This window comes from Sinocyclocheilus anshuiensis, unplaced genomic scaffold (genome assembly GCF_001515605.1).
Source record: "Sinocyclocheilus anshuiensis isolate Anshui unplaced genomic scaffold, SAMN03320099.WGS_v1.1 scaffold2041, whole genome shotgun sequence".
NCBI lineage: Eukaryota > Metazoa > Chordata > Actinopteri > Cypriniformes > Cyprinidae > Sinocyclocheilus > Sinocyclocheilus anshuiensis.
This window is the reverse complement of record NW_015541069.1, coordinates 530,898-543,400: the sequence shown is the minus strand read 5'-3', so window position 1 is coordinate 543,400 and position 12,503 is coordinate 530,898. Positions and strand designations below refer to the sequence as shown.

At 37.5% G+C, this 12,503-nt stretch overlaps 1 protein-coding gene across 1 annotated transcript in view; it reads right to left on the bottom strand.

Moving 5' to 3' along the window:
• The window catches only part of LOC107690676 (neural proliferation differentiation and control protein 1-like), a 25,517-nt gene that overhangs the window by 7,545 nt on the left and 5,469 nt on the right, over positions 1-12,503 (bottom strand). Inside the window, exon 2 of the mRNA XM_016489067.1 lies at positions 2,573-2,719. Coding sequence (XP_016344553.1) covers positions 2,573-2,719 — 147 coding nt within the window. The remainder of the gene's footprint in view (positions 1-2,572; positions 2,720-12,503) is intronic.

Here is a 12,503-nt window from a genome sequence, read left to right as displayed (position 1 = left end):
TGCTTGTGTTTAGTATATCCCTTAAAAGTGTAACTAAAATATATATTTATTAACATAGTATTTCTACTATACTTTTTAGAAATATACTAATAGTGTGCTTGTGTTTAGCATATTCCTTAAAAGTGTAACTAAGCATATATTTATTACCAAAGTATTTCTAGTATACTTTTTAGAAATATATTAAAATGCAATTCAATATATTTTTATTGCACTTCAAATAAGCATGTTGGGAATACAAATGTATTATAAACATACTACTTGAATTTCAAGTATATTTTTAATACATTTAATACTACGTCTTTTTCACCTGGGTTGCAGCATGAATAAATTATGCAGTTACTGTTATAGGATTATTGTTTTGCTGTTTGCTGACTTCATTTAAACTTTTTTGTTTTTGATTTGTCATTGTCAAAAAGACCACCTGGAACAGAAAAAAAAAAGCAGCGGTTTCTGACGGATCGATATTGCAGTTGCTACTTCCAACGGACTTGATGCAGAACCAGCTCCAGCCGTGCTCTCCCTCTCAGCGCTTTGTACAGTAGTTGTTATTGTGAATATCCGATGTTGTTTAGTGAATGTTTGAGATATGTAATCGCCAATAGACACTAATCCCGTTAGACCGGGCATACACGGTGTTATTTCTGACAAGGTACTAACTCACACTGTACGAGTAGATCGCATGCGATGTAAAGCCAAAGCTCACATTTTATGTGCTCAAACTAACTTATATAGTTTACATTGAAATTTTGGTTCAATTTCTAATAAATAATAATAATATTTCTAAAAATATATCTAAGTATATAAAAACAGTTTAACACATTGTTTTTTAGGCCACTAACTATTAAATACTTCTGCATGTGGTTTGAGTCGGTTTTAAGTATTACATTTAGAATTTAATACGTTTATTAAGATGCAAACTTCATCAGTCATGAACTAATGTGAAACCATAGGTAATAATAAAAATACATATGTGCAAAAAATATGTGCACAGTAAATGACAAAATAGCAGGCAGGTCAAATTAGCCAAATAACCAAAGAAGCCAGCATAAATACACACATGTGCAACTTTACATCAGTGTAACAAAAACAGAAAAATGTATCTATATACAAAAACAGCTATGTCTGTCACAAGGAAAAGAAATAATGCAGGCTGTGTGAAAAATGTGTGAGGCCTCTAAGGTCTTCTAAATCGAAATGAACAGTACAAAAGAAAGCGAGAGAAGAAAAGGGCGCTGTTCATACTCCTGCCTGTTGAATGGTATCGGTTAGGTGTCAACAGCTCTGCCCTCCTAAGGCAGCACTGGAAAATTACTGATCAATAATCTTCAAGGTTGTAGTCAAGATGAACATTTCTTTCTTTTTTTTGGCTACAAACTGAAAGCTGAAAATGAAAATGAAATGCTTGAAGATATTTACATCTAACTGCTGCTTGTTGGTATGGTTCAAGCTAAGTGATTTACACCAGCATTTGTCAATCCCTTCCACTGCAGTGTAGAAAGAGACCGCCTGAATTATTTCATTAGCCTCCCTCCATCCTGCTGCATCTGCAGCAATTTGTGGGTGGAAGAGGGGGAGAGGGAAGCCAGACTGGAGGGTTGCAAGGAGTAATAGGTCTTCCACTGCAGCCCAATGCGTATGATGGGGAACCCTGAAAATGCTTCCATACATTTTGAAATGGTATGTATCAGATCAACGTGTGAAACTGCCTGGCAAAATCACTGTAAACTCATTTCAATGCTGCTACAAAGATATTTGCCAACACCTGTGAAACGTACGGAAGTTCTAAGCCGTAGGAAACGTGTGTACGACCAAAGACTATATATACCAAGATGGTTTACTAATATTACTATGAATGGGAAAAAGTGCAACACGCAATATTGCGGAAAAAGTCCCACTTTCTAATTAAAAAGAGCTAATCACGAATTGGTAAAGCTATTGCGTCACTGTGTGCTTGGGATTATGCATGCACATGGCCCAAACTGAATTATTAGGCTATTTTATTATTAGAAACAACATTTATGGGACAGTTCATGTCAGATCTTAAATATCACATTGAAACATGATTTGAAATTAGGGCTAGGTTATATGGCTAAAAATATCAGTCGATATCAATAATAATTTTTCCTATCAGTCAATATCAATAATAATTTTTCATATCAGTCGATATCGAGTAAACGCATCTGCTGTAGTAAGCTCACGCTGTGCTGCCGTTTGAACTTTGAGCCAAGCGGATTAATGCACCGCGTGGCACGGTTCAAATGAGTAACGCTGTTTCGTTCCGCTTATGGTGCATAAACATTATATAGAACATTTATCGAACTCTTATCATCATTTTATCGAGGAAAATTATATCACGGTAATTATCATTAGCCCTGTTTGAAATAATGTGAGTTTGGCAAACAGATTTTCAGATTTTAGTTTTTCTCCATTCAAGTAGATAGAGGTTGGTCTTGCATGTCTGAAATAGCTGCCCAGAGCCACTGAAAATATGGCCACCAAGTGAACTGACTTTTCCTGAAAGGCACTGTACGATTTAGGTGGTACAACTCGGTCTGAAGTTGACAGTACTGACCAGGGCGATTTCGTCTCCTGATCACACACTTCCCTCGTTTGTTCTCCACAAATGGGTCTAGGCATGGGCCGCAGTGTGAAGAGCCGGGCTGGCAGAAGTGCCGTCGCTCCCGGGCACAGTCCAGACTCCGAGGACAATGTCCCACAACTATAACAGAAATGACAAAGACACTCATAAATGACCCACTCTACACTTTACACTGACGTTGCCTTACATTAATAACCAATATTTTTCCAATTGTCAAAATGGCCTGACTGCTGATATATGAATCTGTACATGCAAAATATGAATAAAAAAATCAAATAAATTCATTCATTCACCCTAAAATTATATAAAAAGATTCAAGCGGATTAATGAAATTCGAGCTGCAGCTTGAGTGATCACATATTATTTAGCTTCCACGGATACAACAAAAAGATGTCAGGCTATTTGTCATACAGAATAATTGCATAAACAGCTAACAGTAAACAGCCTTTTTATGTTAGAATAGCTCTCTCTGATCTAGTGTATTGTGTTGTGTTACTGCTATGATGGAGAGCTAAGGAATGACAGTGCATCAATAAAACAGCAGTGCTAATGTATGTGGGCTCTGCTTTTGAGGGCAGAACTGGGGCAGCAGGTCGAAGTGCAGAGAAGATCCAACACCCACAAGTATCAAATTATGTCCGAGAACAACAAAGTAGTCGTGTGTCTCCCACTGATTGTCAGCAGGGATCCATGCTGAACAAATGTTCTTCATAACACCACAAGTGAAAGAATCATTCTAATGAACAACATTGGTGGAGCTTGTAAAGCTTTGTTGGTATTCAGTAGGGAGATCTGAATAATAAATAATTATTACATCTTTACAAGATAAACTTCTTTTTATTTGAGTGCCTTGAGGCTGTTTTATACTTGAGGCAAGAGATGCGAGATGGCAAAATGAACACAGTGGAATGTAAAAATGTGTTCTATGTGAAAACAGGTTTCACGCAAAATAGAAAACTGGTTGAAAATATAAACAGAAAACTGCAAAAGTTTGACACTTAAAAGCAGAGTGTAGAACATTTCAAGCCAAGACTTAATCATGTTGAATATAAACATGGTGGATGGTGATATCCAACTTGATCTCACAAAGAAAGATATCAATTTTCACAATTTCGTATGAATTCATTCGATGTGAATCATACAAAAATTTCAGATCTTTAGAAAACCGTAAGCATGAAGCTTTCCCCCACCCAAAACATAACTGTCACTGGGGTTTGAGCATGTTGTAGGAAAATTTACAAAAGATATCGTACAATTTTGCCAAAACGTAAAAAAAAGGTAGAAATTGAAAATAGTTGAATATTGCTATCCTAACTATGCACGATTACATTGTGAGTTGCATTTTATTTGCATTTGAAAACTATATTACTTGTAAGAAGAATTGTTCATAAATATAAAAAATAATTCAACATACGTGTCTTTGATCTTATTCGTGTTCTTACCATATTATAAATGCAATAATCCATTCAAAGCCATGTGCTACAGCAGTGGTTCTTTTTTGGTCGCGCCCCCCTTTAAACCTATAAAAAAATCTGCTCTACCCCCCCTCTTCCCGAATCCCAATCTCACCTCAGACTACCAAATAATTTAAATAAACATTATGAAAAATTAATGTTTTTTTAATTAAAAAAATCTACAGTGGAAAAAACACCTGCAACACTTGAAACATTGAAAAATAGCACAGAGAATAACTGTTATTATTCTAATTCTCTCTGTAGTTTTTTCATATTTAGTTATTTGGTTTTTTGGGGTTTCATGCTGTCCGCTAAGGCATAGGACACACACAGGCCTTTCCTCCTCACCAATGAAATTAACACCGTATCTACACCGGAAGCGAGCAGCAAAATACAGTAGAACCCATTATAATCAGTGACGCTGTTTACACTAGATGCGGCGCAGCGTGACACGACAAATCCCCGACATTAAACTGATGCCTTGTTCTATTTATGACGTACTGAAACAAAGTTAAAATGATTTTCAATGTTCGTTTTGTCACATCCAGTGTAGAGCTGTTGTGGTGTGACGCGACAACTAACTTTATAGCATCCGGTGTAGTGCCGAAATTTGCACCCTGCCAGATTATGCACCCCCTAGTATTGGTAGGTTTAGGAGTAGGTGTGGGGGAGGGGTTAGAATTAGGGGTGGGGTTGGGATTAGGCAATCAGGTAGCAACTTCAACGAGGGGGTGCATAATCTGGCAGGGGTGCAGAATTCGGCACAACACCGGTACATGGTGAGTGAAGCCAAGAGCAAGATATTCCTCGTCATATTTTCTGCATTTAGCTTTTGAATGACCAGCACCTGTCTGGGTCTGTGCGACTTCATCTATGGCTTTTCTCTTCCCTTTCACACACCGATCCATCTCCCATTCTAAGTTACGTCCTTTGGCTGCTTGTTTACTGTTTTATTTCTTTTCTTTTTCTGCTGATGGCCCGCGCCCCCCCTGGCGCGCACGCGCCACACTTTGAGAACCACTGTGCTACAGTAATTTGGACATGTCTAAAGGGGTTTTGGGCACCTCATTGCACATTATGCCTATAAGAACACCTCTTATGTATGACAAAATCATTGTAATGCACATCCTTGAGTTCTGGATCTGAAAGACTCAGCCACTGAAACCTTGGCTCCTGTTTCCATAACAACTGCTATGGCAACTGAGTAAATGTGACATCATCAGGTGTGAGTCACTGCCAATGCAGTAGTTGAAAAGGGGGCGGGGATGAACTCTTCTGAACCAGAGCGAGTCAAGGGAGACAGTGAAGGAAATAAAACCCAACAATTGACAATATGTTATAAAAATTGTATAATTTAAAAACAATTCAGTGCAAAATGAGTAAATGCTGTGCAATATAAAAGAACTGTGCATCATGCCTATACTGCATCTATTCATCCCATATGTACCACATCGCTTTCAGAGTCATGTACAGTTCTGTCACCTTATTAATTGCTATTGATTTCAATGCTGCCCTGTAGGCAAACAAACTGTAGGCTCAAACCAACAATCATTGCCTTGCAATTTGCTTTTTACTGGAACTGCCCATTAAGTGCACAAATGTGAAGAAGTGACTCATTAAACCTGCAATACATCAGCAGTGATGGTTTTTACCAGAAACCCTCATTGTCACTGTGCTGGAGGTGATGCAGAGATGCACATGTTCTCTGTTGTCTATCAGTTTCAGATCTTAATCTCATTGAGAGGAATATCAGCGTTTTTTATTTGAGAGCCTCTCAATCACACATACGGGCACAATTATGTACGCTGCTGCACAAACACACACATTCATTTCCAGCTCTTTAGACATCTAGATGACTAAGAAAATTGATATTTTAAAATATGTAGATTTGCATATACTTAACCCAGACAAGACGGTCTGTTGCAGTTTTGTTAGACTTAACCGTAATCCGTGCTACATAGCAAACCTAATACCTACTTCCAAGCACATCACACACACACATATCGCTGCTATGGAGCACCACTATCATCTCTCACTCCGTTCTGCTCCTGCCAACTGCCAACAAAGGCCAAAGTGGCTCTGCTGAGGGTGGAAAGTGTTGCCGTCTGGCCATGGTTCAGACATGCCTCAAGGTGACCCAGTCATGCTGGTCCTGCTGTGCAGTGTAATCTTAAACTCTGGTACTTGCTAACACTCTGCGCGTAGAATTGATGCGCTGTTAGATTTTTGGAGAGGAGCACGTCAGGCTACGGCGTAGGGTGTGCGTCTATGCGTAGGCTACGGCGTACGTTCGACGCAGAAGTATAAATTGGGCTTAATAAAGATGACACTCATCCAGGACAGACTGAAACAGGCCCCAAAACATTCGCTGACAGAAGGACAATTTCTAGATTTGGCTAAAGGCAGAGCTGTTTTTGTCATACTGTATTTTAAACACAGCAGGGATTTTTTTTAATTTAGATCACTCTAAAACAGGGATTCCCAAACGTTTTTGTCAGCTGAAACCATTTGTGACCCTGGACCACAAAACCAGTCATAAGGGTCAATTTTTCGAAATTGAGATTTATACATCATCTGAAAGCTGAATAAATAAGCTTTCCATTGATGTATGGTTTGTTAGGATAGGACAATATTTGGCCGAGATACACCTATTTGAAAATCTGGAATCTGAGGTTGCAAAAAAAATCTAAATACTGAGAAAATCACCTTTAAAGTTGTCCAAATGAAGTTCTTAGCAATGCATATTACTAATCAAAAATTAAGTTTTAACTTTTAAATGCATGAATGTTTCGCCAATCATTCTTACATATTCGGGTCTTTAGCGACCCGGACCAATATATCCAGCACGGATGGATCTCTAACTGCTGCAATAGCAAAAAACTCTCTTGATATTTTAAGAACAATTACAGAAGAATAAAATGAAGCATATTTCGTTACCTTTTGAAACTTAAAAGGGTTCAATTTGAGCAGATGATTTTACCATCGCTGTCATCGTCAGAGCGTACTTCCACAGTACATTCAGCATCTGCCTCACATTCACGATTTTAACCATATTCTCAAAACTATCGTTTTCAATGACTTCATATTCAATATTTTGATCACTGGCAGCTTATTCACCACATCCAGCATCAAATGACAGTGACATTTATATTTCATTGCGTATAGTAATTGCTCTGCAGTAAAGCCATTCAAATCAGTTACATTTTTGCTGATGATATACGTTTGTTTTATGCCTGCCGTAATTATGAGTGAAATGTCGTCATCATTGTGTATCAAAAACAGCCACCTTTACTTCCAAGCACATCACACACACACATATCGCTGCTATGGAGCACCACTATCATCTCTCACTCCGTTCTGCTCCTGCCAACTGCCAACAAAGGCCAAAGTGGCTCTGCTGAGGGTGGAAAGTGTTGCCGTCTGGCCATGGTTCAGACATGCCTCAAGGTGACCCAGTCATGCTGGTCCTGCTGTGCAGTGTAATCTTAAACTCTGGTACTTGCTAACACTCTGCGCGTAGAATTGATGCGCTGTTAGATTTTTGGAGAGGAGCACGTCAGGCTACGGCGTAGGGTGTGCGTCTATGCGTAGGCTACGGCGTACGTTCGACGCAGAAGTATAAATTGGGCTTAATAAAGATGACACTCATCCAGGACAGACTGAAACAGGCCCCAAAACATTCGCTGACAGAAGGACAATTTCTAGATTTGGCTAAAGGCAGAGCTGTTTTTGTCATACTGTATTTTAAACACAGCAGGGATTTTTTTTAATTTAGATCACTCTAAAACAGGGATTCCCAAACGTTTTTGTCAGCTGAAACCATTTGTGCATTGCATATATTGAGTCATCAGATATGTAAATATAGTTGCGCAAGAAAAAATACTTACACATTTACATAGGCCTACCTCGGGTCTCTATACACTTTTTACAAAAAATGTATCAGAAAACTGGCATTCTTTTATGTTTTACTATTTTTTTCTTGTTATATTGTTATAATTAATAGATTGAGGAATAGTAAGAAAGTTGATGTCTAACTTAAAAAAAATTAAGGAGGGAGAGGGTAGAGAATGACGTCCCGGGTCGCTAAAGACCCGAGGTATGCATTTAAGGGTTAATATATTTACAGTAGGGAATTTGCAAAATATCTTCATGGAACATGATCTTTACTTAATATCCTAATGATTTTTGGCATAAAAAAAATCTATAATTTTGACCAATACGATGTCTTTTTGGCTATTGCTACAAATATACCCCAGCGACCTAAGACTGGTTTTGTGGTCCAGGGTCACATTTGACCTTAAGTATTTACTTTAGTAAATAAAAGCCTGTGATTTTAAGTTTAAGTTTAATAATTTAACAGCACATTTACATGTTCACAGTTCACTGATGACGGTTAATGGTCACATGACATGCAGGTAAAATATTTTATTCATAATATATATATATTACTGTATACATATATATCATGAAAAAAATGAATAATTTATATATAACAATATAAATATTAGAATTAGGGCTGCATAATAAATCCTATTTTAATTGTGATCACATTTCATTTTCATTTGGTATTTGCATTATCTTGCATTAGTAACAAGCCTTCACAAGCTTTCATGGTTGCAGTTGCCATATATATATCAGAACTTTTCTGTTCAGTGGTTTACTTAATCTTCCTAACCTGGCAACCATGCACACTCGCTCTCTCTGCATTATGGAAAAGTGCTGCTGATCATATGAAAACACCGGTAAACTCATAAGTTGGAGTTTAGCGATCTCCACTCCAATATTTTCCAATGTAATATAGCCAGTCGGTTTTCTTTCACATGGTCATTTGTGACTAAATCTGCGAGCAAACCATGCAAGTTGATGTCTTCTTGATGTGCTGATGTTAAAGCGCAATAAATCTGATGAAATGTAAAAAAAAAATTAAATAACAAAAATCATGGTTAATATTAATCATGACAATATTTTTGCAACCCTACAGAGGATAAACAGTTTGGAGAATGGAAAATAAAATAAAATAATGAAATAGTGTCGTCTTAGCCTCTGCGAGTCACTTGTTATTTATAGAACTCACTCTTTCTGGGTCCACAGAATAAATGGCCATGCTGAATGAAGTTGTTATCCACCGGTGTTTTAAGGTTACCTCAGGTTCATTTGTCTATTTAGGGTGGACCGACAAAGCCATGAATGCTTTATACATGTGCAACATCTGTTTTATATTGCCACTGTGTTTCCCATGAACTTCAATTGGCGTTCTTGTGAATCATTAATATCCGCCTAGCAACACCATTCAGTGAACGCAACAGAAAAAGGAATGATGTTGTTATTCTTCACTCCAGACTATGCCAGTCTTTCAGATTCCTGTACACTTGCTTGAAAAACATGCTAAAGTAGCGTGCACTGCATGCCGTCACTCTCAAGAACTTTGTGTTCTATGTGACATGACAGGCTGACTGACTGAGGAAGGCACAGAGCAGAGAACAGAGCTGAGGGCTTTTCTTGTCTTGTATTGAGCATCTTGAATTCTCTCATTGTGAAATGTCAAAAACATATATTTTGGAAATGTTAAAAATAACATTACAGCGAGTCAATACACATCACCATTTAAAGTTGACTCATACTGTAAGAGCACAGGGCAAAATAAATTGTTACAATTCTGTCACTTCTCATCATTTAAGCATTTTCCCTGTTTCCAGAGGTTATATGCTAATGTTAATCCTTTCCCCTGTAAACTGTTAAAAAATGTAATCGCATATTCTGCAACTATGAATAAAGTACTCACAGAAAAGTGAAAAAAAAATAAAAAATCAAAGACATAAATGTAGAAAATAAGGGTTGGCTGTTAAAATGTTGGGGTTGGTAAGATTTTTTTAATGTTTCTGAGAGGTGTGTCTTATGCTCACCAAGGTCAGGAACATGCTGATTTGGAGCTCAAGACACAGTTCTTATTATCAATGTTGAAATCTTTACTGCTTAGAATTTTTGTGGAAACTGTGAGGCTTTTTGTCAGGATTCTTTGATGAATAGAAAGTTTGAAACGGAAATCTATCACTTTTAATCAGTTTAATGCATCCTTGTTGAATAGACATTCATTTAAAAAAACCTACTGACTCCAAACTATTGAACTGTAGCGTATGACCTCATAACTTTGGGATAAAATGTTATAGTAAAATTTGAATGTTGATTGAATGACAGCAACAAGAATTGCAAAACTAACAACTCATTCAAATACTGTACATTTCAATGGTTCCAAAACAGGTAGCCATGCCCAGATTCACGTCACTGGTTGATTCAATGTTCTTAAGTCCGGCCTACTGCATTTCCATTTGGTGCTGTTAATGGCACAAAGATTATGCACTACATTTAGTTTAACTGCTTTTTATATTTTAAGGACTAAATTTAATTTTGAAAGATAACCTGTGAAAGCAGTCACTTTACAATCTTAGCATCTTCCTGAAACATCACAGTTTGGTCAATACACATGTGGACAGAGAAACACAACATCTGCTATAAATAAATAACAGTGTTGCGATTAACATTATTACTGACCGACACTGAACATAATGAAACAGCCCATTTAGTGAGAGTGGAGTCCAGAAATAGTATTCTTTCATCAGCTGCTGTCACCATGAACTGTGAATAACATAAAAAATGAAACATCTTCCTTTTTTAGCCACCTCACACTCTTACATCACTGTCTGCTTACTGACCTCATACTGGTGCTCATGTGTGAATACATTTGTCTTATTCAGGGCAGATGTTAGCTGGCCAGTCTTCTTTCTAAATTAGTAATGACTTGAAATCCATTGTGTCGCTTAGAGGGTAAATGTAATTATCCAGTTAATCAACAATGTGCAGTAAAAACATGACATGCATCGATTATTGTCTCAATCGGACAATAAGAATACCAATATGACATTTAGGAAAAATTGAAATTTATATGCAATGCAAAACAGCTTCCTCTCTGACATATTCTGTCCTTAATGACACTTATCATTGAAAATGCCACTTCAGGATAACAACTCTTTGTCTAGATCTAAATGCAGTATGGACTGCAGAGAAACTGCTGGACCACCATGGTTCAAACCAGGAGAGTATTCTCAGGTGAGCATGACCTTATCCGACACATGTGCAGCACTCCAGCCACTCTACAGACACTGTATTGAGCCAGAGAGGTTTCACACATGCACTACATCAGTGTCAGGTTATAACATCAGGGTGTCAGGTGGGTCTCATGCACAGAGAGAAAGATGCTTTTATTTTAACAAAAGATGCATTTTACTTTTACGAAAGATTTCTTTTCAAGTGAATGTTGTTTTTCTGAACTTTGAATTCATCTAAGAAAGCCTTTTCGGCAAGCAAAATAGCTGATATTTATTTATGTTCATCTCATACTCCCTAACATTTCATGATTCTGGGATCATTCCCAAACCTCGCTGACTTCCCTTTAAATTACCTCAGAATCCGGTCTATAGCACAGGTGTTCTGAGCAGTATCTCAGCAGCAGCCCTAATACGTTCTCTAAATTTCATTAGGCTCTGTTGAAAATTATTTGGAATATTTATCTTTGATCTTCTAAATGGGCTCTGTTGCCACTGTTGCGCTTATTTAGTCTTTGTAATGTTGCAATTTTTCTACAACTAAACATTTGAACAAAACAAATAATTTAAGATTGTTACATTTTATTTGATGGTGTCAATAGACAGTGACCATGTTGTGTGACTTTGGCATGCTGGAAGATTCCAACTGTAACATTTTTTTTTCTGCCAAACATGTTGCTATGATGCATGTCTATGTGTGAGCTGCTGTTAACCCATATTTAGTAAAAAACAGGTATTTAATTACTGTAGCAATTTTGCTGCAGTGGTTCTCTAAGGGTTGAGAGAGAGAGAAAAAATACAGCAGAATGCAAAGAATTAAGGCAAGTAAGAGGAGGAAGAACAGAGAAAGAAAAAAGAGAATAATAGCTTAGAGTGAAAGAAACAGCAAGAGAATATTCATGATGGATGATTTCTGGTGCAACTCTTGAGTGGCGGCTGTAACCTTTTGTGTTTCAATAACACATTTCTCTATTGTGTGCCATTCTTACATCAAAAAAGCAGCAAAACTGAAACAATGAAGAGTGACAGAACAACTGAATTATACCAGACATTTTCTCCTGCTGTTAAAATATACACAAAGATTACAGAGCACAAGAGAAAGACACTCAACTTGACAGATCTCTTCATTCAGTGCATATTTTAGATTTAGGCTTCCACGTTGAAGTGAGATTAAAATGTGAATCTGAAGTCTCACACGCACGAGCACACGAGGATTACAGTCAATCCGACGGGCTGCTTAAAACATCTCACCCTCTTTCATGGCAGCTTAAGTCTGACGTGACTGCACATATTCACACACGCACGCACGCACGCACGCACGCACGCACGCACGCACGCACGCACACACAC